Genomic DNA, 22,828 nt, shown 5'->3' on the forward strand with positions numbered 1-22,828 from the left:
ACATCACGACAAGCTTCTACTTTGCGGCATTCTGTGAACTACAGTTGCGCAGTCGCAGTTTGCTGACCTTCCATGGTTCTGCAAGCATGGCTGTCCGGGCACTTACGAGAGGTAACTGAAAACCGTTTACAGTTTTTTTATTTAGAAAATAGTTCAAGGAAAATATTCAGAAGATTTAGAGCCAATCCAACATTTTACCTTGTGTTTATTTCTGCGTTTAGTTTTGAGTTTCGTGTACGCTACGCTACAGTTTAGCATGTTAGCCCATAGCTAAATGCTGTATTACAATTAATGGCAATAATTGAACGCCTGCGCTAGGTTATTGGCAAGCATTATTCGCTTCATGATAGTTAACTACCGATGTTTTAACTTTTTTTTTCCATATTTAGGCCTTTTAGGGTTCCGATACTCACGGGCTGCCACCGTAGCATCCCCCTGTGGTGGACATCACTATGTGACAGCACCGTCTGCGAAGCCACCTCAACCCCAGGCTGGCGATGTTACAGGTGAGCTAAATAACGCAAGGGCGTCAACACTTGGTTTTTGTTTTTTTCAAGAATTTTATTTATGTTACTACTTGTCATTTGTTGTTGTTGTTGTTTTTCATTATTAACAGAAAAAATATTAAACCAGCCCCTCGAGAAAGCAGACTTTTTTCGTGTGGCTGAGCTTTTCTCCTTGAAAGACTTATTCGACGCCAGAGTGCATCTTGGTCACAAAAAAGGTTGCAGGCACAGGTTGGTGTGATATTTATCTCAGCGTTTTAGTGCGCTGCACCCCCGTATATTTACAAATTGTTTGTAGTCTGTAATTAAATAAGCTGGAGACACTTGTCTTTCTTTGTGGGTCAAGGCTTTATAACTTCTACCTTAGTGTTTGGGGGGGGGTCGGGGTCCTGTGGGGTTTAGGTATGTGAAACTAATCTCACATGATAGAGGCGTGTTCAGTCACTACTTGGCACATGTTAGATTTTAGACCTTCTGTCTATTGCTTAGTCTGTCTGCATATTATGTAATGGCTGAATAAAGTATAACTTTTTTATCTTGAACAGTGTCATTTGCCCAGAACTCCTAGTGGTAGTCTCCTGTGGATAAAAAGTGGGGAGTTATTAATAATAATAAAAAATGCCATAAATCTTCATGCTTTAAACCCCTCTTTATTAAATTGGAAGTTTCTGTTTGGTAACACTTCTGGTTATTAATGGTAACAGCAAGCATAAATACCACAGGTCCTAGAACCTTGAAGGAAGAGATACAAACTTGTTGTTTTAATACAGATGGCATTTCTTTTAACTATTCCATAACTAATCTATTGTCATTAAATGCTTCTAACAGAAAGCTCCAGCAGCAGGAAATGTTTTGGTTACTTGGTCGATCATTTCATCAGGAATGTAGCTATTAGAGCTATGTTATTTTATTCAGCAGTAGTGATTCAAGTGACATTTTTCTGAATTATAATTCCGTGTTTCTAGGCTCATGGAGCCGTATCTCTACGGCTGTCGTTTGGATCATGACATTATCAATCTGGACCAGACTATGGAGCACCTTCAGCTAGCCCTCAACTTCACCGCCCACATAGCGTATCGCGGTGGCATCATCCTGTTTGTCAGCAGGCGGCGTCAGTTTGGCCATCTGGTAGAGACCACGGCCAAAGATTGTGGAGAGTATGCGCACACGCGGTACTGGCAGGGCGGCCTCCTCACCAACGCCAACATCCAGTACGGCCCAGGAGTCCGCCTACCGGATCTCATCATATTCCTTTCAACTCTCAACAACGTCTTTCAGCAGCACGTGGGCATCAGAGACGCAGCCAAGATGAACATTCCCACAGTGGGTGTGGTGGACTCAAACTGCAACCCCAGCCTGGTGACGTACCCCGTGCCCGGGAACGACGACACTCCAGCTGCCGTCGAGCTCTATTGTCGTTTGTTTAAGATGACCATCAACCGTGCCAAAGACAGAAGGAAACAGATGGAGCTCATTCATGGTCTGTCAGCGCCCACCTCGCAGATCTCATGATATTAATACTTAAATTTAAACAAAAAAACAAGAGACGTTGAAAAGCCTACATTCTTTAATCTGAAGCTCATCAACTGTGTAGTGTATCCTGTTTTATGTTGATACACTACAAATTTGAAATAAATTTTGGCTTCCTCCTTCCATTACACATCTGCACTTGGAAAACATCTGGTTTAACAGTCAGTAAAATATGGCTCAAAGTTAACATTGGTGCAAATTTATGTGAATATCACAGCTGTAAATCGCTGAAATAACAAAGTGGTGATCCATTGTTGAAATCCTGGCGTGGGAGAGTGATGATCATTTGCAGTTGCAGACTGAAAGAAAAGTATCCGAGTCATTTTCACAACTGTATTTGCTCTCTTGCGGTCTATGTAAGTGTTTAGGCCATGAAATGTGTTTCTGTAAACAAAAATACCTCTGCAGAAAGTCAGCCAAGTGATGCAGAACATAAGCAACCTATGAACTACACATGAACATTAATTAAAAGCAGTTTCTGAAAGTGTACACTGAAGTAATGCCTGTTCATCTAGTTAGGAATGAAACAAGCAGGATTAATACATATATACATACACTGGAGGGATGCAGCATCATTTAAAGAAGAGTATACATGGATATTGAATGAACTAATCTGAAGCCTTGAGTCTTTAATGTGTAGCTCATCAGCTGTATAGTGTATCCTATTTCATGTGACGTTTGCGGCAGTTGGTTAAGTTTAGTTTCTCCCAGCTTCCGTAGTTGTATCCTGTAGCGACCTTCTATGGCCACGAGGTGGATAAGTAGCTGTCACGTCAAAACGGTGAGTGGGTGTATGTGAGTGGGAAGAAGTTTATTAGCTTGCATTTTATGATGTATTACCACAACGGTCGACGTGTTCCTGCATATACAGTCATATTTCAGTTGTTCGGTTGTTTGTAACCGCGGTCCGCAACAAGCAGTTTCAAGGTTTCAGGCTGACGCTCGCGAGCGCCGACATGTTTAACAAACCTGCAGACTGACTGTTGGAGACGTCAAGAGCAATCACAATAGCAAAGCTTATTTCCTTTCAAAGCCTTATTACTTATATCATTACTGCTGTTTAAAGTCGGTTATTTTTCTCGCACGCTGTGAAACACAAATCCTACACTCTAATACAACTTGCAGCCTTTATCCCAAATGCATTCCACATTATTACTTTAAAGCTTAATTGCCATCGTTTGATTCTGCTAAGTAAGCATTATTTTGTTTGCTGAAGTAAGATTTTTAAGCTAATCGGGGTAAAATAAAATGAGTGTCTGAGATTCGAACTCATACGATATGTAGGGCTCGTCCTTTTGCAGCTGATGGCGGGCTTGTCGGTCTCACAATTCTTGTGAAACTGTAACTAGATGTATGGGTAACAGTAACATATTAAATAAGTTACTGTTTAAATAAATAATTTAAATAAGTTCCGCTTTTTTGTGTGTAAGTTCTTCCAGTCAACTTTTTGAAGGCGAGGCAAATGTTCACATGAGTCTTACTAAGAGGAACGAAAAAGTTAAGGCCACAGACAGAGGGGGCTGGTCAGGGTAAGTGTTTTTTTGTTTTTTTTTATCAGGTTAGTATGATGGAGAAGAGTGGTAGGAGATAGGGATTTTAACACTAGCCCAGGCTTGTAATCTTCCTGTACATTAACGGTAAGTGACTAACATTTGTTAGTCAAGGAAGTTATGAAATGAACTAAAAAATTAATAAATAAATACTCACCAAAAATGTTTCAGCTAATTGTCATTTGAACGAATGACTTATTTCTTATTTGCAGATGTACCGTCCAGCTCTTGGAAAACAGATTTTAATGAAGCAACGAAAAACTTCCATTGGTATGTAAAAATATTTGCATCGCTGTGATTTTAAATGGAATAGTTTCGTGTGTTGTTTCATATTTGTTTTATGTATGTTGTGTCCAACTTAATTTTTTAACTGCTGTGATACAAGAATTTTGCAGATCTGGGATAAATGAAGCATATCTTATTTTATTTTTTATTTTTTTTTGTTTATATAGATAAATATGAGGAGAGAAGAGGTGCCATTGCTTTACCTTCATGCAGATGAAGGCGGTTGAGCTGAAGTGAAGGCCGTTCACAGGATGGTAACAGGTTTTGTTAAAAAGCTTTTGACTCTTTATTGCCCCTTGAGACGCAACCCTGGCTCCAGTGCCTCTGTTGCGCAGTAAGTCGGCAGAAAGTAACGGGCTCTCGATAGCTCAAATCCACTCTTTCGTGGGCTTTGGGTATGGAACCGGGCCAGATACTTACTCTCAATCTACCATGAAGGTGTTGTGTTCCTGCCAGTCAGTAGTTGTGTGCTATTTAAATCAATTTAACAACTCTACCTTTCTAAAGCTTATTTTTTGTATACATGGTCTCATTATGGATACATTCAGTCAGATTTATAGCTGTGTATCTAACAAAGTGGCTACTTAGTATATAATGAATATATTTTGAATGTAACAAATGTATGTATGTATGTAGTCCTCATTGTCCATAAATGACAAAGAGGACTACATGACAGTTTTTGGCATACAATTTTGAATTGCCTTTACAGTTAATTGGATTCAAATGTCAATGTGAATGTTTCCATTATATAGATGTCAAGGTTTGCACTTTAATGGTTCAGACACGCTTGTGGAGCAGCAGCGGCTTGGCTTCAGGAAGGTACGAATTAATACTTTTGCTCTCATTCAGTCTGCCCATTGAGGCATTGCTGTCCAACATTTCTTGACCCTGTGACATAGTGGGACTAGGAGTCCAAATGTCTGCATCATCTTAGGCTTCAGTCACACTGATAAACCCCCTGGGTAACCAACACGAAGCCGATCCAGCAATTTGAATTCTTTACATTTCAGGATACTGTTCTTTAACCCTCTGGGGTCGCCGGATGCGCTGGCGACCCCAGAGGGTTAATAAACGATAAGAATTATAGATATTGTGCTTGCAACACTGGAATTTCATAAATGAATGAATCGCTTGGCTTGCAAAAGTATGATGTCACAACAATGTGATTGGTCACTTGCAATGTTGAACCTGGAACAACATTTATTATGATGATGTGGGAACAACACCAACACGAGGATATCAGATCATCCAACCAGCACTAGTGAGGGAAATGTCTCTATTCTGTGAATAGTTGCTGGGTGAAATTTGCTTCAGTTGCTAGCAGGTTATGTCAGTTGCCAGTAGTTTGTTTGCGTGCAAGATGCCAACTTGTTTGCAAACACCTAGTACTCACTAAGCAGCAGTGAACTGTGAAAAGTGAAACAAACTAGAAACAGAAAACACTCACCTTCAAAGTAAAAGTGTGTTAGTGAAATGTGTCAGTTGCTGCAGTAAGGCACAGCTTTTACTTTGAAGGGGAATACTTTCTGTTTCTAGTTTGTGTTTCACTTGTCACAGTTTCCTTACTGCTCTTTGTGTCTTTCACAAAAACTACGGGTAGCCTATTGCTTTGGTAATTAGCCAAAACAGTCGCAAGGAGGGGTTTTTTGCACAACCCTCTTTGCAGCCAATTTCACTTAACAGCAACCAATAACCTCCAGCCACCAACCACCAAAGAGACAAACATTTTCCCTTTGTGAAGTACAACATACAGGTTTTTTGCAACCTGAGAAGTGATGAAATGCTTGTTGAAACTTGAAATGGACATAAACAAACTCCTACATGATTTGTCTTCGCAGGTGACTACCCAGTGTGCCTCAGGGTTGGAGACGATGTTATTTCCAGGAGCTCTAACGATTCCTCACCACCTGACTCCTCCATTCAGCTTGCTCTCTCTTCATTTCTTGATTTCCTGTTCGAGCATTTCATCCGCCTTACTTCCATTAGTTTGTTTTTCTTTTGCTTAACTGTTGAAGACATTGTTTTTTCAGTTGTATTTTTCATTTTGATTACGTGCATATGAAGCGTAATGTCCTCGTTGCGCGTAATCACATATGAAAGATTACTTTGGCAATTGCATTTGTGGTGAGTGCTATATCAGCTTTTCCCACAATCAAATCACTCTGATGATCATATGATAAAGGCAAGTGTTTGTGTGTGTCGATCCATTCCCTAGGAAATGATGATTTCCTTTCCTGTTTGCTCACATTTACAAACGGAAAATATGTAATGGGAGCTTTTACTTGACTACTTAGCTGGTGTAGAATTTGACATGCATGAAACAGAAAATGTAATAAAATAAATTGACATGAAATAAAATTATTTTCCTGAAAGTTGTAAAATGTCTGTTTTAAAAACAATATAGCTTAATAGGGAAGAGCAAAACAAACAAAGTTCAAAGAATTACTGATGAAAAGACTTAATTACAGAGGTATGTAAAAATTAGGAGCACTAGCAAAAGACTGCAAAATTAAATAGAATTCATTGTAGTAAAAAACAAGGAAAGCAAATGTCATCATGCATTGAAGTGGCTCAGTGTGAAGTGTAGCACATGGGGCAAAAATGACTGCACACAGACTAATGTGGGATCAGTGCTGAACTTGAGGCAAGATCAGAAAGGTTTTGCGTTATGTAGGAAAGATTGCCTGCGTCACTCTTTGTTCAGTTATGTTATGGTTCGGCAGCAAATGTCATTTCCCCACCTCTGAGAGTTGCTTCCACTGTTTTTTCACCCAGACCACACTTAGATGATCCACCTGTTCTTCCGGCAGGTAGTGATTTTAGCACTTTAGCTCTACCCACTGCAAAGAAATCAATTCTTTTGACTTTGGTTTTCTTTGAGGAGGTTTCACTACAAGTTCTGGACTCATGCAGCACAAAAAGCGACAAGTGGATCCATGCCATGCCCTCCACAATATGAAAGAGTCATTGAATCCCCTCAGTAGATGTGAGCCAAGCAATCCAAATAACGATAGTGCCGATACCAACACCGTTATTGGTTTTGGATCAAGCCTAGCATGAATGGATCGAATCTTTGTTTCTATCATCTTATCCCTTCGGCAGGAAATCTATGCCATGACTTGTGATGTACGCATAAACTCATTTTAACCCTACGAGGTAACCTGACACGCACCTCCAAAAATGCAAAATGCAGTATGGACAGCACTATCCCTTCTCGGGGCTTTCCTTCAATTTGTCAGCCGCAGGTTGCAAGGAAGGAGGCGCGGTAAGATTTCCCGTCGGCAGATAAAATCCCGTCAGCTCTGACGCCTCTCCCTTTAAGATGCGCAGCAGCGAGTCTCTGGGAAACTGAGGCTGTGCGCTCGTCGGGTCCAAGCAGCGCTTATTTCTTTGTCACACTGATGCCTTCTTTGATCTGATTGGACGGTGAAGGTGCTGCTGGTCTAATATTCGGAAAATATCGGGGATCATAGCTGAGGATCTCTGATTCTGGGCCGCGTCGGTCGTTCTGTGGCCCCGATGGAGCTGAAATATCGCTCAGCTTCAAGGACACACTCTTCATCATATTTTTTGAGCGGCTGAATGATTTCTATTGAAAACACACGCTGTGATCAAGGCAAGCAAAGAGAAGAAAACAGCTCGAAAAGCAGCTCGTTGTAATAACCAGTAAATATGCGACGCGTATCGTGGTTTGCTGCGAGAATGTGATCAGACGGGACTCTGGTTTCTCGCTCTGCTGCCTCCGAAAAAGAGTCGCTCATGATGCCCCGGGCTTTGCGGAGACTGGTCCATTTGATGCTGTTCTGCCCTTTATCCAAAGGCCTGCAGGTAGGCTAATGGACTGCACAATGTCAGTCTTTTTGTCACTAACTATCCACCAGCAGCATGCACGACCACTGACCAAACCGTCAGTTCACTTCACATGCATGCATGAAACCCCCCGTAACGAATACAAGTGCAGCGCAATGTATGGTAGTTATCTCTGCGTTATCCTATAGTCAGGTGACAGGCTGCTGGTTCATTCATTGTTTACCTAGATACCCCAGAATTTTGCAGCCACGGGTTCACAGGTTTGCAGTGCATACACGACTGTAAAAGCATGATTTAATAACAGTACAAGTTGGATCATAAACATTCTGCTTATGCTAATTCTGCTTAGTACTACACTTTTGTGTAGCATTACATTTTGTGTTAATGCATGTGATGCCCGCTCTTCCCGCAGCTATCCTATTGCATAGCATTCAAATCAGTGGTTCCCAGCTGCTGTTTGTAGCCCATTATACAAAAATCAGTAAATAGAGATGCACAAATAGTGATAAGTCTAGGCTGATGTTGATATTTAAAAGAAGAATTTAACTCATTGTTCTGATACAGTTTATTGCTGTTTATTTTCTTATTTATCCTCCCTTTTCTCCCAGACATTTCCATCTTCTATTTTGGACATTAGACAGAGATGTGACAACAAACACACAAACATCAGTCTAAATGTCATCTTATTTATCAGTCTAAAAAATACCAGTGATTGGCTGTATACTGGTACATCTCTAGATCTACAATAGGAAGTCTCTTCTATTCTAATTTACTTGTTTCTTTTAGGAGTGGAAACTATTCAGTATTTACAGAAAATCAAAGAGATAAGTATCAATTACTAAACTATTTCCTATGCCGGTGCTATGAAGAAGTATTTGCCCTTGGTTCTTGTTTTTTTTTTTTTTTTTTTTTTTTTTTGCATATTTCTCAGACTTAAGTGTTTTAGATCCATCAACAGTTTTTAATTTTAGGCAAAGATAACCCAAGTAAATACAAAATGCAGTTTTTTAAATGATGATTTTATTCATTAAGGTAAAAAATGACTATATTTAGATGCTACAATCTAAAGAAACAACAACAGGTGAGGAACAAAGTCAAAGCTTTGAGGAAAGCATTGTAAAGCTATTTCTAAGGCTTTGGGACTTGTGTCCAGCCTACCAAAATTACTCCAAGAACACATCAGCGACTCATCCAGGAGGTCACAAAAGAATACAGACCAGCAAAAACAGAACTGCAGGCCTCACTTAACTCAGTTAAGGTCAAAGTTCTTGATTCGACAATCAGAGATTGAGGAAAAATGGCGTCCGTTGGTGAGTTCCAAGGAGATAAATATTCAAACATGGTGGTGGTAGTGTGATGGTCTGGGGCTGCTCCAGGACTTGGACGACTTTCTATAAGTGATGGAACCATAAATTCTACTCTCGGCCAGAAAATCCTGAAGGAGAATTTCCAGCCATTGGTTCGTGCCTTGAAGCTTAAGAGCACCTGTGAAAGGCTCAAAAAGAAAAAAGAAAAAAATGTAGCTTTGGAGTTGCCTTGTTAAAGTCAAAATTGAGAAACTTTGACCTTCAACAAGCTATTCATGTTCAAAGACTCTCAAATGTGGCTGAATTAAAACAATTCTTCAGTTTTCTCCACAGTGACGTGCTGTGAAATAATCATTGCCAGTTATGGCAAACGCCTGATTGCAGTTCTTTCTGCCAAGGGTGAAACAGCCAGTTATTAGTTTTAAGGGGTAATTGCTTTCTCGCACAGATCCAGGGAGGCTTGGACAGTATTTTTCTCTTAACAATTGAAATCCACATTTAAAAACTGCATTTTGTATTTCCTCGGTTTGTCTTTGTCTAATATTAGAAATTGTTTAATGATCTGAAACATGCAAGTGTGACAAATCTGCAAATATAAATGTGCAAAATACAAAAAATCAGGAAGTCCTTAGTTTCATGTAGTTGAGTGTCTCAATTCCACCTTAAGGTTGGGTGACCAGCTGTTCATTCATTCATTCACAGCCTGGGTTTAATTAGACTTCTTTTCTTCCTGCCATGCGCCCATTTTCTACCAACCTCCACAGAGTCGCCTTCCAGCTATTAAAGTGAAGTACCTTCTGCTGGCATGGCTGGGCATCCTCGTCATCAGCTGGATCGTCTACATGCAGTATGCCTCCTACTCTGAGCTGTGCCGTGGGCATGTTTGCCACATGGTCATCGTAAGTATTATCTTTGAGTTAAATAAAACTCAGTTACATGGTTTAATCGAATTCAAGCCTATAAATCAAGATAAATTTGATAGTGTGGGATATCTGTGAATGTGGCATAAAAATACTGACTGTGGCAGTGAGTAAAGTCCTAACCACAGATTACAGGCTTTCCAAACTACTGCACGACAATAAAGGTAGCTTTCAGGGTAACCAAGACAAAAACTACAATCACATTAATTCAAATCATAACACAATCACTGGAAAGAGCAGATCTTTTGCTTTTCCCAAGACAAAAACTAAAGAATTCAGAATAAAAACAACAGTATAAATAATAATTTCATATGTTTTAAAAAGTACATGGCAAGACAGTGGAACAGAGGGACACGAGGTCTGTGTTTTGAGGAAGAGTGCATGGCCAGTGTCTTAAACTTGTGGTACCAGGGTGCTCTTACAGGACACAACCCCACTACCCACCTGTAGGATTGTAACATCAGTTTAGCTGTTTGGTCTTAGCTCATTTGACTACAGTTTCACTAACCACATAACAGACAAAATGTGACTGTTTGTATTTACATAAATGTAGAAAATGATTTCATACCATACTAGTTTTGTGCTGCTGAGGTGAGACCCACAGATGTCTAGTTCCCCTCTGTTGCGTTCTGTGTTGGGGACTTGGGAGAAATGTGTCTCCTCGGTCAGGTGATGTCAGGTAAACTGCACATGGTGCTGGGCTCTTTGCTGCTTTGTGACAACATACTGAATATAACTCAGTGGGTTACTCCATTCTGATGAATTTCATGCACACCACTTTACATGAGTAAGTATAGCATCCTTCTAGGAAAGAAGTAAAACTGGCACTCTCTGATTCCATATCCATGAAAAATCTCAAAGGACATAGCTGGAAATGGGATTTTTTTCTTTCTTGTCTGCTAATTATAAAAGGTACAAAACTTCATAGTCAGCATGCAATTTTTAAACTAATGTAGCAGTTTAAGATAAACTTAAGACTCATTTACTGGTCGTCAAGATCAATGTTTCTTTAGTCCAATACACCTCTGGTATGTGGATGGGAAAAGCCAGGAATTCCACTGAGATTGCTAACTAACCACCTGAACCCAAGTCACATGTCCTAGTGTTTTTCCTGGTGTCAGGTCCATATTTAGAGACACAGACCCAGCCTCAGGAGGTCACAAGTTATTGTATTCCCAGCGTCGGTCCCAAGCTTGGATAAATGGGCGGTTTGCATCAGGAAGGGTAAGCGAAACCATCCAGTGTAACTGAAAGAAGCTTCATATTTCTCGATGAGCCTTTCTTTTTTTTCTGTAAACATACCTGTTGAAATCGTGCATTCTCTCTGATTCATTAATCCATAACAGAAACATTGAACTTTAACGTTTAAGACACAGTCACACAGACTTCAAGCATTTCACTGGTCCAGACCACTTAAGATCAAAGTGGGATGCATCTGGCCCACAATGTAAAGTGAGTACGTAAAGGCAAGAAGGAGCATGGAGAACAGTGTGTCAGGTTAGGCAAATCTGGTTAGATTCACCTGACCTCTAGCAAAGATATTTTCCCTTTAAGTAAACAGACATTGGAGGGCTAAATATAGAGAGCTCAAGTACTGGATGCATAAATAGAGGCTTATTTCTGTTTCCTGCAATTTCTGTTTTGGTTTCTGCAGTGTGATCATTATAGAAGAGGCATAATATCAGGTTCATCCTGCAAGGCACTATGTGACCAGAGAACGCTAACTCTGCAGCGCTGCATGTCCACCTCCTCCACACATCAGGTAAAACAAACACTCACAACTTACACATGCGTGAAGAATAGCCTTTGAGAGAACAATATATTTCCAAATTCATGTTAGTGCACATCTGTTTTTTTAAATTTAATCAATAATTTTATTATAGATTGCCTCATAATTTTTACTGGAACATGAAAAAAACATAACAGCAATTGTAGTAACAAATAAAAAGTAAATGATTTGACATATTTGATACTAATTATAGTATCGATATGACTGTCAGTGTTAAAGGATGTCTATAAAAAACATACTGCAGCCACTAGATTGTCACACACAGTTGGGGTTTTTTCAGGGCCATTCCATATTTGGCTCTAAAGCTGAGTCACCAGCTAACAGTGGCAATCTTGGTTAGCAAGGTACATCCAGTGACTGTATGGGTAGTGAGTGTATCTGATATACCATATTGGTGTTGTTCCTGTGTCATCATAATAGTGTTGGTCCAGGATAAATATAATATATAATCCAAATATAACAAGGAATCTTTTCTTATGGACTCAAACAAGTTTTGCTGAAAAACTGAGTCTGGAACAAGCAAAGCTTAATACTAAACAATATATATAACTTATATAAATGTATATATAACTTAATATTGCACACATGCAAAATCGAAATTCCAATTAGATAACACATCAGTGGAATTCATTTCTTAAATAAAAATTGTATTTGCAGCCTTCTGAATTAAATTTGATCATTTTATCATTTATCAGATTTTCATCATATTCTCCCACCTGTCCAGAAAGCTCCTGTTTTCTGCCTTTCTTTTTGCCATTTTGGGATAGTTAGCATGGCAGTATTTGCATGGTTGCTATGACTATGGTCAACAGAGGAGAGGGTGCTAATGGGTCCTGTCGTGACTGACGTGCCAAAACACCAACAGAGCATTCTGGGAATTGTAGTATTAGCAGTACATGAACTGTATAATACCAATAACCCTCCCAGCTATTGTGTTCACAGACAGAATGGCACACACTCAAACAAAAAACATAACAAAATTTAAAAATTCCTTCTGGACCTATTTTGGACATATTCTTCCTCATCTAACTAAAGTCATATTTTCATATTTGCAGGTATACAATGGACTGTGGAAGGAGAAGCCTGTGGTAATTAAATGTGGCGTTGAAGATCCGGTGAAAACTGACGGAGCGCCCGACGCCATGCTGCGACAGGAGATGAGCCTGTTTGACAAACCCACACGTGGAACCTCGATGGATGAATTTAAAGAGATGCTGCACAGTTTCCTTAAGGTTTCCAGGCCGATAGACTATTTTATAATAACAGTGAACAACTGTCACCACAGAAGTCACATGCTAATAGAAAACTACACATGCCTATTAGGAAACATTGGTTATGCATTAGTGCATCCAAATGAGCTCAGATCTAGAGATCTTTTTTATGTTACGTGTTTATACAGGCCAAGATCTTATTGTCAAGGTTTTTTTTATATTTGTATCTACAACACATTTATAACATGCATTCACCTCCTTCCTGCAGGTTAACCTCGGTGAACAGTCATCTTTGAGCACCTTGGTGGACAGAGTCATCACGCTTGCTGATGTCAACCAAGATGGCAAAGTGTCACTAGCAGAGGCCAAGTCTATCTGGGCTCTCCTCCAGATCAACGAGTTCCTCCTGATGGTGGCGCTGCAGGAGAAGGAGCACACCCCGAAACTGTTGGGCTTCTGTGGAGATTTGTATGTGACGGAGCGTGTAAGCCACAACTCACTCTACAGGCTCGAGGTGCCAAATTCCCTGCAGTCTATCGTCCCAGAGGCCTTGAGCTCCAGCCTGAACCACTGGCTCGCGCCAGCTTGGCCCCGCCGAGCTCGCATCACCATTGGCCTGCTGGAATTTGTGGAAGAGGTCTTCCACGGCTCCTACGGGAGCTTCCTAATATGTGACGCCAATCCTTACCACGTTGGCTACAATTCAAAGTACGACTGCAAGATGGCCAACCTTCGCAGCGTGGCATCAGAAGCTGTTGTGCGGGGATTTTTGAAGGGACGGCGATGTGAGACGAATGCAGACTGCACGTATGGGCGGGACTGCACGGCCACCTGCGATCGGCTGGTGAAGCAGTGTAACACAGAGGTTGTGCAGCCTAATCTCGCTAAAGTGTGCGTGCTGCTGCAGGACTATCTGCTTTTCGGAGCGCCTTCAGACCTTCGTGGGGATCTGGAAAAACAGCTGCGCACCTGTGTGACACTCAGCGGGTTGGCAAGCCAAATGGAGGTTCACCACTCACTAGTGCTCAACAACCTGAAGACGTTACTGTGGAAGAAGATTTCAAACACTCAGTACTCCTGAAAAACGGATGCTCTACTATAAATGAATTGTTACATGAAGACAGGTGGTTTTTGGTTATGACGCTTGCAGTAAATGTTTTAGAGGGTCGTGTTTAATCATGTATTTTCACTCTACACTGACTGTGAATAACAGGAAACTGTGAACTACTGAATATACAATGTGAAGCAGGCTTTATTCCCACTATAATCCCTATCATGCTTTTGTGTTCCAATGGGTCTGTTTGCACATAATATTCTCAGGACACTGCCTGTAACGTTGTTTCTAAGATTCTGGATGTAAATAATCCATTTTTAAAATAAATGAAGCAACATGTTGGATTATTTGTGGTTTCATAGAATTGCTTTTTTCTGTCCTTGGTAACGTGCAATTGGGAGTGGTACAGCTAGAAATATCAGAAGAATATCGCAGCTTCTTTTGTATAAATCAGTTTGCATCTCAATCAGAGAGTTACCACGTGTAGAATCTTTCTGAAAGGATGACACTTGAACTGCAGACATCGTTGACATTAGGTGTCCCTGATCATGCCACAAAATTGTTGTTCACATAAATGTTTGCAGATGTAATAACATCAATTTCAAGTGACTTGTTCATTGGTCTTCTGAGTACCAAGTCTATGATCTCAGGACTTGTGCCTAGACTTGGTTTCTTAAAAGGTTGCAGAATATATATATATATATATACTGCTAAAAAAATGAAAGGAACGCTTTGAAAACACATCAGATCTCAATGGGAAAAACAATTATGTTGGATATCTATACTGATATGGACAGGGTAACATGTTAGGAATGAAAGGATGCTGGATCATTTTATGGAAATGAAAATGATTAACCCACTGAGGGCTGAATTCAAAGTAAAAGTGAAAAAAATATGTGGCAGGCTAGTGCATTTGACAAAAATGTAATTGCAGCAGCTCTAAATGTTCGGTAGTTTGTATGACCCGCACGTGCATGTGTGAATGTCTGACAACATCAGAGCATGCTCCTAATAAGATGGTAGATAGTGTCCTGAGGGTTTACACCAGGACATCACTGAGCCTCTGAACAGCCTGAGTGCATCCTGGCAGCATGGGATGGACCACTACATAACGCCCTAGAGATGTTCTATTGGATTTAGGTTAGGTGGGTGTGGGAGCCAGTGAATGGGACCCATGACACCCAGAACCCATGGCACAAGCATAGAGTCTGATAATGGGTTCAAAATGTTCATTTTGGTCCCAGATGCAATCTGCTCTGCCCTCCACCCAGCCCTAACTCATCTGGACAAGAAAGACTCATATGTGAGAATGCTGTTCATAGACTTTAGCTCAGCATTCAACACCATAATACCACAACAACTCATCTGTAAACTGGACAGACTGGGCCTCAGCACCTCCCTCTGCAACTGGCTGCTGGATTTCCTCAGCCAGAGGCCTCAAGCGGTGCGTGTGGGCAACAAGGTCTCAAACAGCATCACCCTGAGTACGGGGGCTCCACAAGGCTGTGTGCTCAGTCCTCTGCTCTTCACCCTGTTGACACATGACTGCACACCAACCTACAGCTCCAACCACCTTGTGAAGTTTGCGGACGACACAACGCTGGTGGGGCTCATCACCAAGGGCGATGAGACCCACTACAGGAAAGAGGTTGAGCTCCTGACCACGTGGTGCAGAGACAACAACCTCCTGCTAAATGTCAGTAAGACCAAGGAGATTATTGTCAACTTCCAGAGAGGCCACACCTGTCACCCCCCATTGACCATCGATGGCGCTGCGGTGGAGAGGGTGAGCAGCACCAAGTTCCTGGGAGTGCACATCAGTGAGGACCTCTCTTGGACCACCAACACAGCATCACTGGCCAAGAAAGCACAACAGCGCCTCTACTTCCTGCGCAAACTCAAGCGGGCAAGTGCTCCACCACCCATCCTGACTACATTCTACAGAGGCACTATTGAAAGTATCCTCTCCAGCTGCATCACTGTGTGGGGCGGTAGCTGCACTGACTATAACAGAAAAGCTCTACAACGCATTGTGAGAACAGCTGAGAGGATAGTTGGTGCACCACTCCCCTCCCTGCAAGACATTTACACCACTCGCCTCACCCGCAAAGCCATCACAATTGTCAACGATGCAACCCACCCCGCGCACTGTCTGTTCAGCCTCCTGCCCTCTGGAAAGAGATACAGAAGTCTCCGCTCCCGCACTACCAGGCTCACCAACAGCTTCATCCACCAGGCTGTGAGACTGCTGAACTCTCTTCCCTCCCGACTCCCAGCCAGCAGAATCACCAGATTGGCAGAAGTATAGGAAGACAGATTGGACTCTACCCCCCCCCCCCCACGCACACTCTCCAACAAGGAAACACTCTCTGAACCAAGAACTGAAAACATTCCTGACTTGCATTGCAATTGCACACACCTGCTGCTATATATATATATATATTTTAGTATTTCTTTTAGCACTATTTATATTATTATATTACTATTTATTATCTTATTGTTAGGGCTGTTTTTGTTGTGCATCTGCACCTTATTGTTGTCAATGTCTACGCATGGGACAGTGTGAAACGTAATTTCAATTCCTTTGTATGGCAAGTACATTTGAAGAAATTGACAAATAAAAAGTATTCTATTCTATTCTATTGTTAAGGCTGCCTTTGTCTGGGCATCCCTCCTTGGATATGCCTTCCTGAACCATCACTGAACGACCACCAAACTGGTGTTGCTGTTGTTACAGGTAGTGTAACGCCCTCCATGGCTTCTCCAGACCCTTTCACATGTGCTCAGGGTAAACCTGGAGTCATCTGTAAAAAACACAGGACACTAGTGGTGGACATGATAATTCTGGTATTCTATGGCAAATGCCAATCAGCAACCAGCTCTCCTAGAGTAACTGCCTGTCTCCTGGAGTCTCCTCTATGTTTTTGGGACTGTGCTGGGACACAAAGCAAAGGTACTAGCACAAGTTTAATTGACTTGATGCTACAAGCTGATTTAAAAAATGTTCCTTTGATTTATTTATTTTTTTAGCAGTGTATGATAAAGAGTAGCACTTGCCCCTGGCTCAGTGCTGTGGCTTTCCCTGCATGTGAAATGTTAATGGTATTCACAGCAAAGATGAAAGTGAGGTGTGACCGCTTCAACATCACAGACAGATGAGCGAAGCTACTGAATATTTTTGATGATGCGTTACACACCAAATGATCTGCAGCTTTCTAGAAGATCAAAGTGTCACAGATTATTTTGCACAGTTACTGCACTGGTTAAGGAGGTTCAGTGATCAAACGAGACAGATGCTACATTTCAATTTAAAACTCCCAAACCATTTTTAAGAGAGTTATTCCCACAATAGTGGAAGGATATCAGACAACAACAAGTCTCAATCAGAGAGGATGTCCAACATCTAATCAAATGGTGCAGAAACAACAACCTGATTCTGAACACTGTCAAAACAAAGGAGGTCATTGTAGACTACAGAAGAGCCAAGAAAACAACACTACCACCCCTCCACATAAATGGTGAGGAAGTTGAGAGGGTGAATGACATTAAATTCCTGGGCCTACACATAACAAAAGATCTCACATGGACTATTAACACATCCCACTTAGTGAAGAAAGCACAGCAGAGACTTTTATTCCTAAGAAAACTTAAAAAAGCAAATGTGCCAATCCGGCGCTTAGTAAACTTTTACAGGAGCACAATAGAGAGCATCCTCTGTTACTGCATCACAGTGTGGTACTTCAGCTGCACTGCAGAAAATCGTCGAGCTCTGACCTGGACCATCCAAACTGCCCAGGGGATCATTGGAACCAAACTCCCGAATCTCGACACGGCCTATGCTAGCTGTTTACAGAAGCGAGCTAGCTGCATCATCAAGGACCCAACCCATCCAGGTCACAGACTTTTTGTACCCCTCCCATCAGGGAAGAGATATAGGGCAATCAGAACCCGCACAAACAGACTAAAGAACAGCTTTTTCCCCAGAGCTGTAGCCTGTGTCACCCCTCCCCCAACACACAATAGCTACTGTAACTCTCCCTCTCTCTCCTTTACCCCATGTCATGTCTGCTGCTAATGTACAAAGTCATTTACTGGGCATTAATGTTTGCACTAAATTACCACACTGTAAATACTGTTATACTTATTATCTTAGACACTTTATGGGACATTCACGTTGCACTCAACTACCACATTGTAAATACTGTTATATTATATTATACTGTTTGCACTCAAATATCATATCAAATCATATTGTAAATACTAGTATTTTTTTTATTATTATTTTTTTTTATTTACTGTGCTAAGTGCCTTCTTTTTACTTTATATTTTATACTTTTACTACATTTACTTGGTTATTATGTTACAATGCTGCTTCTTGTTTTATTGCTGCTGGCCTCTGTGAGCTACCAAACAAATTTCGTTGTATAACTACAATGACAATAAAGTTCTTTGAGTTTAAGTTTGAGTTTAAAATAAAGGCATTTTTTGCAGGTGAAGTCGAAATATAAACATTTTTACACACAGGGAAATAATTCAGAAAAAGCTGAAGGATGACTTGCATAAAAACTCAGAGGTTGTAATCTGGGAGGAAAAAATAATATGATATGACAAAGAAATATAGTTGAAGAAAAAGGATGTAAACACCTGCATCACTGAATGCATCATATTTAATACACAAGGTAAGGCCATGTAAGTTGCTACACTGAAGTCACGTCAATCCCTCTTGGTAAAGACACCTCAACCAGGGGAGAATCGATGCTCCTCAGAGGACTGACTGACTGACTGACTGACTGACTGACGAATAACAACTCAGGATTGTTCTGGACATTTAGGCCGTCCAGCACATTGCTCTTTCTGCCAAAAAGCAAGGCCCCCCTATTTGTAAAAGGCCCTGCCCTGCCTCTCTTTGGCTCTAGTTCTGGATCTACTATATACCCTCCTTTAGGTCTGTAAGGAACTTGTATCACAGATGGTCCGGGCTTTGCTTTTAAATTTTGTAGGCCCAGATCCTTTTGTGGTGTTGGCCCTTTGTCGGTGCTAACTGACCCCAAGCTCTGGTCAGCTGGTGAGCTATGTGTGTCTTTATTATGGTAATGAAAATCAGCTAGAGAGCAGATATACTCTTTGGTTGATTTCTGTCCCTGACCCTTTTGAAGGCTTCTGAGTGGGGAGTACTGGCAGAACAGATGGTCTTTGAATCTGCTTTCTGGAGTGGAGCTGATCTTCTTTAGTACTTGGACACACACTCTCATGATGGCTTGGAGCATCAACTAAAGACTTGCTATTCTTCCTGGGGGGTGATGACACGGGGAACACAGAGAATGCACTGGATGTGGATATAGGAAACTTCTCTGAACATGGTCTTGGGGTTTCTGTCCAGTTCCTTTTATCTTTGAAGAGGGTTTGCTCTGCAAAGGTCAGGAAAGATTAATTAAAGCAAAGAAAGTAACCCATATATCCTAAAACATGAGTGAGAGCTTTTGAAAGCATTATATTACACTAGTGTATGTTTAGGCAGGGACATGGCACTTAAAGAATCCTGAGGAAAAAAGTGTTTTCAAACTTGAAACCTTACTTTTTGTATAAATATATATATATATGCGTAGTAAGTCTATATATATATATATATATATATATATATATATGTAGAGGGAGAGACTTACTGTGCATTATTTCTTCTTTCCCATAAACCACATAAATTTATAAATTTACTACTTAAAAATACCTACAGAATACTTTGTGCGTCCTTTTCCTGTAAAACACCCACAGTTTAGGCACTATTTAAAATAATTTATCCACTATTTACCTACAATGTAAGTACTTCTTGTTTCCTATAAAATATGTAAAGTTATGCAGTGTTTACAATTCCTTTTATGCAGTTTTTAAAAGTACTTACATGTACTTACAGTAGTATTCTTTGTTTTTTGTAAGAAAAATAAATAAATAAAAATAAAAACTGTCACCCTCTTATTCTAGTGTAGCCCTTTTAGATATGTGTGGTTAAATATAATTACGTTGTAATTTCAAATGAAATGCATTGAAATTCCATTTAATTACAGAGGAATTACACTCTCAGTCATAGTAAATTTGACTGACAATTCTGTAGTGTTTATGTCCCGGTAATAAACTGAAATACAGTTAACTTAACATAGGTGCCCTGAGCCGTTGAAAGAAAGCTTCCAAGTTTGTCTCTACAAGAAGGACTTCCATTAGGGCACTCCTTCTTAACATTAAAAACATCGCATTTACCCCACTGGCACTGATACCGGAAGATGACCTCGATGATGTCTTTTAACTGTTGATCGTCGCTGAATTTGATCATGTTCTCCACATGTGCACACAGGAACCGTGGGATGTCATCTGGCTGCGCCAGGAGAGCTGCTCTGGATAAACTCTCCAGCAAACTTTTTAATCCATGAGGTGTGGAATTACTTGCGTCCATCCTTGATAGATAGTGGTATCTTTTCCGAAAACAGTTTGGGGAAAACTAGTGCTCCGGAAATGTGTTGCGCTTGTGTTAGGAGCAGAGTTTTTGCTGTTGTCATGGAGAGAGATGACCGAGCTCTAGAATAACCAGAGCATTTGTCAGTGTATAAGTGTGCTGATATCGAAGAAGAGGTTATTCACAGTGCACACAGTCACTGCATAGCTTTACAACTATACATGGTTTTTAGACTAGATAAATACATGGGAAAGGCACCTGCTTCAAGGTGCACAGATTATCCTCGCTATGAATGGAATTTAGACTTTCTTTGTCAGAGCATTTTCCCCTGGCTTTGCAATATCACCAAATTGAATTAATAGATTATTAAACACACATACTCACCGTAATTAAAGCTACAGATTGTAAACCACTTGGTGTGGGAAAAGCGACCGTTTCTCATTTGATCAAATAATACGGTGATGAGCCGTATGGGAATACAGGCAATTACGAGGAACCCCAAAGGCAGCATCAGCTGGGTTCCAAACCAGATGGAGGCTGGGTGTTCCAGATCAACTGGCGTTTAGATCAACTGGCGTTGGTCGAACAGATGTGTGTCAGTCTTGCGTTTCAGGAGCTCCTACCGACAAACCAGCAAAAAAAACGCCAAATGTGTCATCTGTGACACTTGTGAGGTTGTCTCAAACACACTCCGTCAGTCTTGATGCTGTTGAACAACAAAATGTTTAAAAATGTGGCGAGTTTACCTGGTGATATCCTCATGCGCGACGCGATCGCGAAAACAGCAAACAAGTAACACCACGCCGTTGTTGTTCACAGGACAGCAAGAGTAAACGATCGGGAGACCCTTGTCGTCGTTATCGTTCCACTCGCACGGTTTATTTCACCGAATTCAGCGTTTTTGCTCCACAACTAAAGCGAGCAGTTTGCTCTGTGCACCAACATGGAGTCGAGTCAACCAGCGCCACCTCTGGCCAAGTGCCACAGCCTACAGCCAGATCAACTGGTGACACACATCTGCAGCACGTTTGAATTCGTGTCATGCACATTTGTACCTTTCAATTGTGTCTGTTTGTGCGTCATGCAAATAAACCTTTGAAATGATATCATGTATTTATTATCAGCCTACATTTGTACAAAATGCCAAATGACATACACATAAGAATCACCATCCTGATATCAATACTTTTGCCCATACGAAAAATGTCGTGAACACACTAATATTTCACCAGTGTTGTAACATCACATGTCGTTAGCGTAGTCTGTCTGTGTCTGCCCTCTGCAAACAAACATGTTAGAGTTGGTTGTGATATACAGTCTGCATAAGTGTGGTCAATCTAATAAACATTTATAAGGAGATGGCAGTTACTGTGAATGTACAGCAGTTACACAGTGATTAGTGATAAACAGTCAGACAATGACCCTGACAATCTCATTCAATCTTGCAGATTGCACCTTCTGTGGAAAGTGGTACCACACGGTGTGTGTGGACTTCCCCTGTGCAGAAGGCGACTACAAATGTTGTGGGTGCTAAATAAACAGAAACAAATGATCCCTGTTGTCTTTGCTTACTGATTGTTTGTAGTGTTGACAATCCACATTGCTGGCATTGCATGTTTCAACATATTTGTGGGTAGATTTAGATGCACCACGTGTGAGTGCAGCCACTCAGCCTTTACTCAATGTGATCATAGCAGCAGGTGCAGATGTGTGTCACAAGTTAATCTAGTGGTAGGCTATGGTACTTGGCCACAGGTGGCAGCAGTGGACTGACCTGCATTGGGGACTGGTCCAGCTGCTATGTGGTAGTCAGTAGATGGGCTCCACATTGGGGATTATATGCAAGTTTTGGGGACTGTTTATTGCTGATCACTGTGTGACTGCTGTACATTCAGCGTAGCTGCCATCCCCTTACGGATCGTTATGGGATTGACCACACTTATGCAGACTGTATATCACATCCAACTCTGAAATGTGCGTTTGCAGAGGGGGGACACAGGCAGACTATGCTGGCGACATGTGAGTTACAACACTGGTGAAATATTGGTGTGTCATATATTTGTTCACGACATTTTTCTTATGGGCAAAAGTATTGATATCAGGATGGTGATTCTTATGTGTATGTCATTTGGCATTTTGTACAAATGTAGGCTGATAATAAATACATGATTATCATTTCAAAGGTTTATTTGCATGACGCACAAACAGACACAATTGAAAGGTACAAATGTGCATGACACGAATTCAAACGTGGCTGCAGATGTGTGTCACCAGTTGATCTGGCTGTAGGCTGTGGCACTTGGCCAGAGGTGGCGCTGGTTGACTCGACTCCATGTTGGTGCACAGAGCAAACTGCTCGCTTTAGTTGTGGAGCAAAAAACGCTGAATTCGGTGAAATAAACCGTGCGAGTGGAACGATAACGA

General features: G+C 41.1%; 2 protein-coding genes and 2 long non-coding RNA genes across 5 annotated transcripts; 3 read left to right on the forward strand and 1 right to left on the reverse strand.

Moving 5' to 3' along the window:
• The first annotated feature begins 25 nt into the window (after window positions 1-25).
• mrps2 (mitochondrial ribosomal protein S2) lies at window positions 26-2,525 on the forward strand. The gene is made up of 4 exons (XM_026173334.1): window positions 26-111; window positions 390-506; window positions 617-737; window positions 1,472-2,525. The coding sequence occupies exons 1-4, from the start codon at window positions 87-89 to the stop codon at window positions 2,016-2,018; spliced, it is 810 nt and encodes a 269-aa protein (XP_026029119.1). The 5' UTR covers window positions 26-86; the 3' UTR covers window positions 2,019-2,525.
• Window positions 2,526-2,823: 298 nt separating this feature from the next.
• On the forward strand, window positions 2,824-6,232 carry LOC113025509 (uncharacterized). The gene is made up of 5 exons (XR_003272803.1): window positions 2,824-3,565; window positions 3,799-3,856; window positions 4,039-4,125; window positions 4,624-4,690; window positions 5,710-6,232. It is a non-coding gene; the product is annotated as an uncharacterized LOC113025509 (long non-coding RNA).
• Window positions 6,233-6,270: 38 nt separating this feature from the next.
• dipk1b (divergent protein kinase domain 1B) lies at window positions 6,271-14,309 on the forward strand. The gene is made up of 5 exons (XM_026173335.1): window positions 6,271-7,699; window positions 9,753-9,887; window positions 11,563-11,670; window positions 12,753-12,929; window positions 13,177-14,309. The coding sequence occupies exons 1-5, from the start codon at window positions 7,631-7,633 to the stop codon at window positions 13,987-13,989; spliced, it is 1,302 nt and encodes a 433-aa protein (XP_026029120.1). The 5' UTR covers window positions 6,271-7,630; the 3' UTR covers window positions 13,990-14,309.
• A 4,302-nt stretch (window positions 14,310-18,611) lies between these two features.
• Window positions 18,612-20,955, reverse strand: LOC113027281 (uncharacterized). Of its 2 annotated transcripts, XR_003273011.1 has the most exons (3): window positions 20,789-20,955; window positions 20,212-20,526; window positions 18,612-19,370 (listed from the first exon to the last, which is right to left on the reverse strand). It is a non-coding gene; the product is annotated as an uncharacterized LOC113027281 (long non-coding RNA). The 2 variants fall into 2 exon arrangements; XR_003273010.1 differs by having other exon boundaries at window positions 20,212-20,954.
• Between the last annotated feature and the right edge of the window lie 1,873 nt (window positions 20,956-22,828).

This window comes from Astatotilapia calliptera, chromosome 7, assembly GCF_900246225.1.
Source record: "Astatotilapia calliptera chromosome 7, fAstCal1.2, whole genome shotgun sequence".
NCBI lineage: Eukaryota > Metazoa > Chordata > Actinopteri > Cichliformes > Cichlidae > Astatotilapia > Astatotilapia calliptera.

What these genes read in the sequence shown, in the direction of transcription:
- mrps2 (XM_026173334.1), top strand. Translation starts at nt 87, where the DNA reads ATGGCTGTCCGGGCACTTACGAGAG. An exon ending in TGTCCGGGCACTTACGAGAG is followed by an intron (nt 112 to 389) that starts GTAACTGAAAAC and finishes TTCCATATTTAG; the next exon opens with GCCTTTTAGGGTTCCGATAC. An exon ending in CCAGGCTGGCGATGTTACAG is followed by an intron (nt 507 to 616) that starts GTGAGCTAAATA and finishes CATTATTAACAG; the next exon opens with AAAAAATATTAAACCAGCCC.
- dipk1b (XM_026173335.1), top strand. Translation starts at nt 7,631, where the DNA reads ATGATGCCCCGGGCTTTGCGGAGACTGGTCCATTTGATGCTGTTCTGC. An exon ending in CTTTATCCAAAGGCCTGCAG is followed by an intron (nt 7,700 to 9,752) that starts GTAGGCTAATGG and finishes CAACCTCCACAG; the next exon opens with AGTCGCCTTCCAGCTATTAA. An exon ending in CCACCTCCTCCACACATCAG is followed by an intron (nt 11,671 to 12,752) that starts GTAAAACAAACA and finishes TCATATTTGCAG; the next exon opens with GTATACAATGGACTGTGGAA.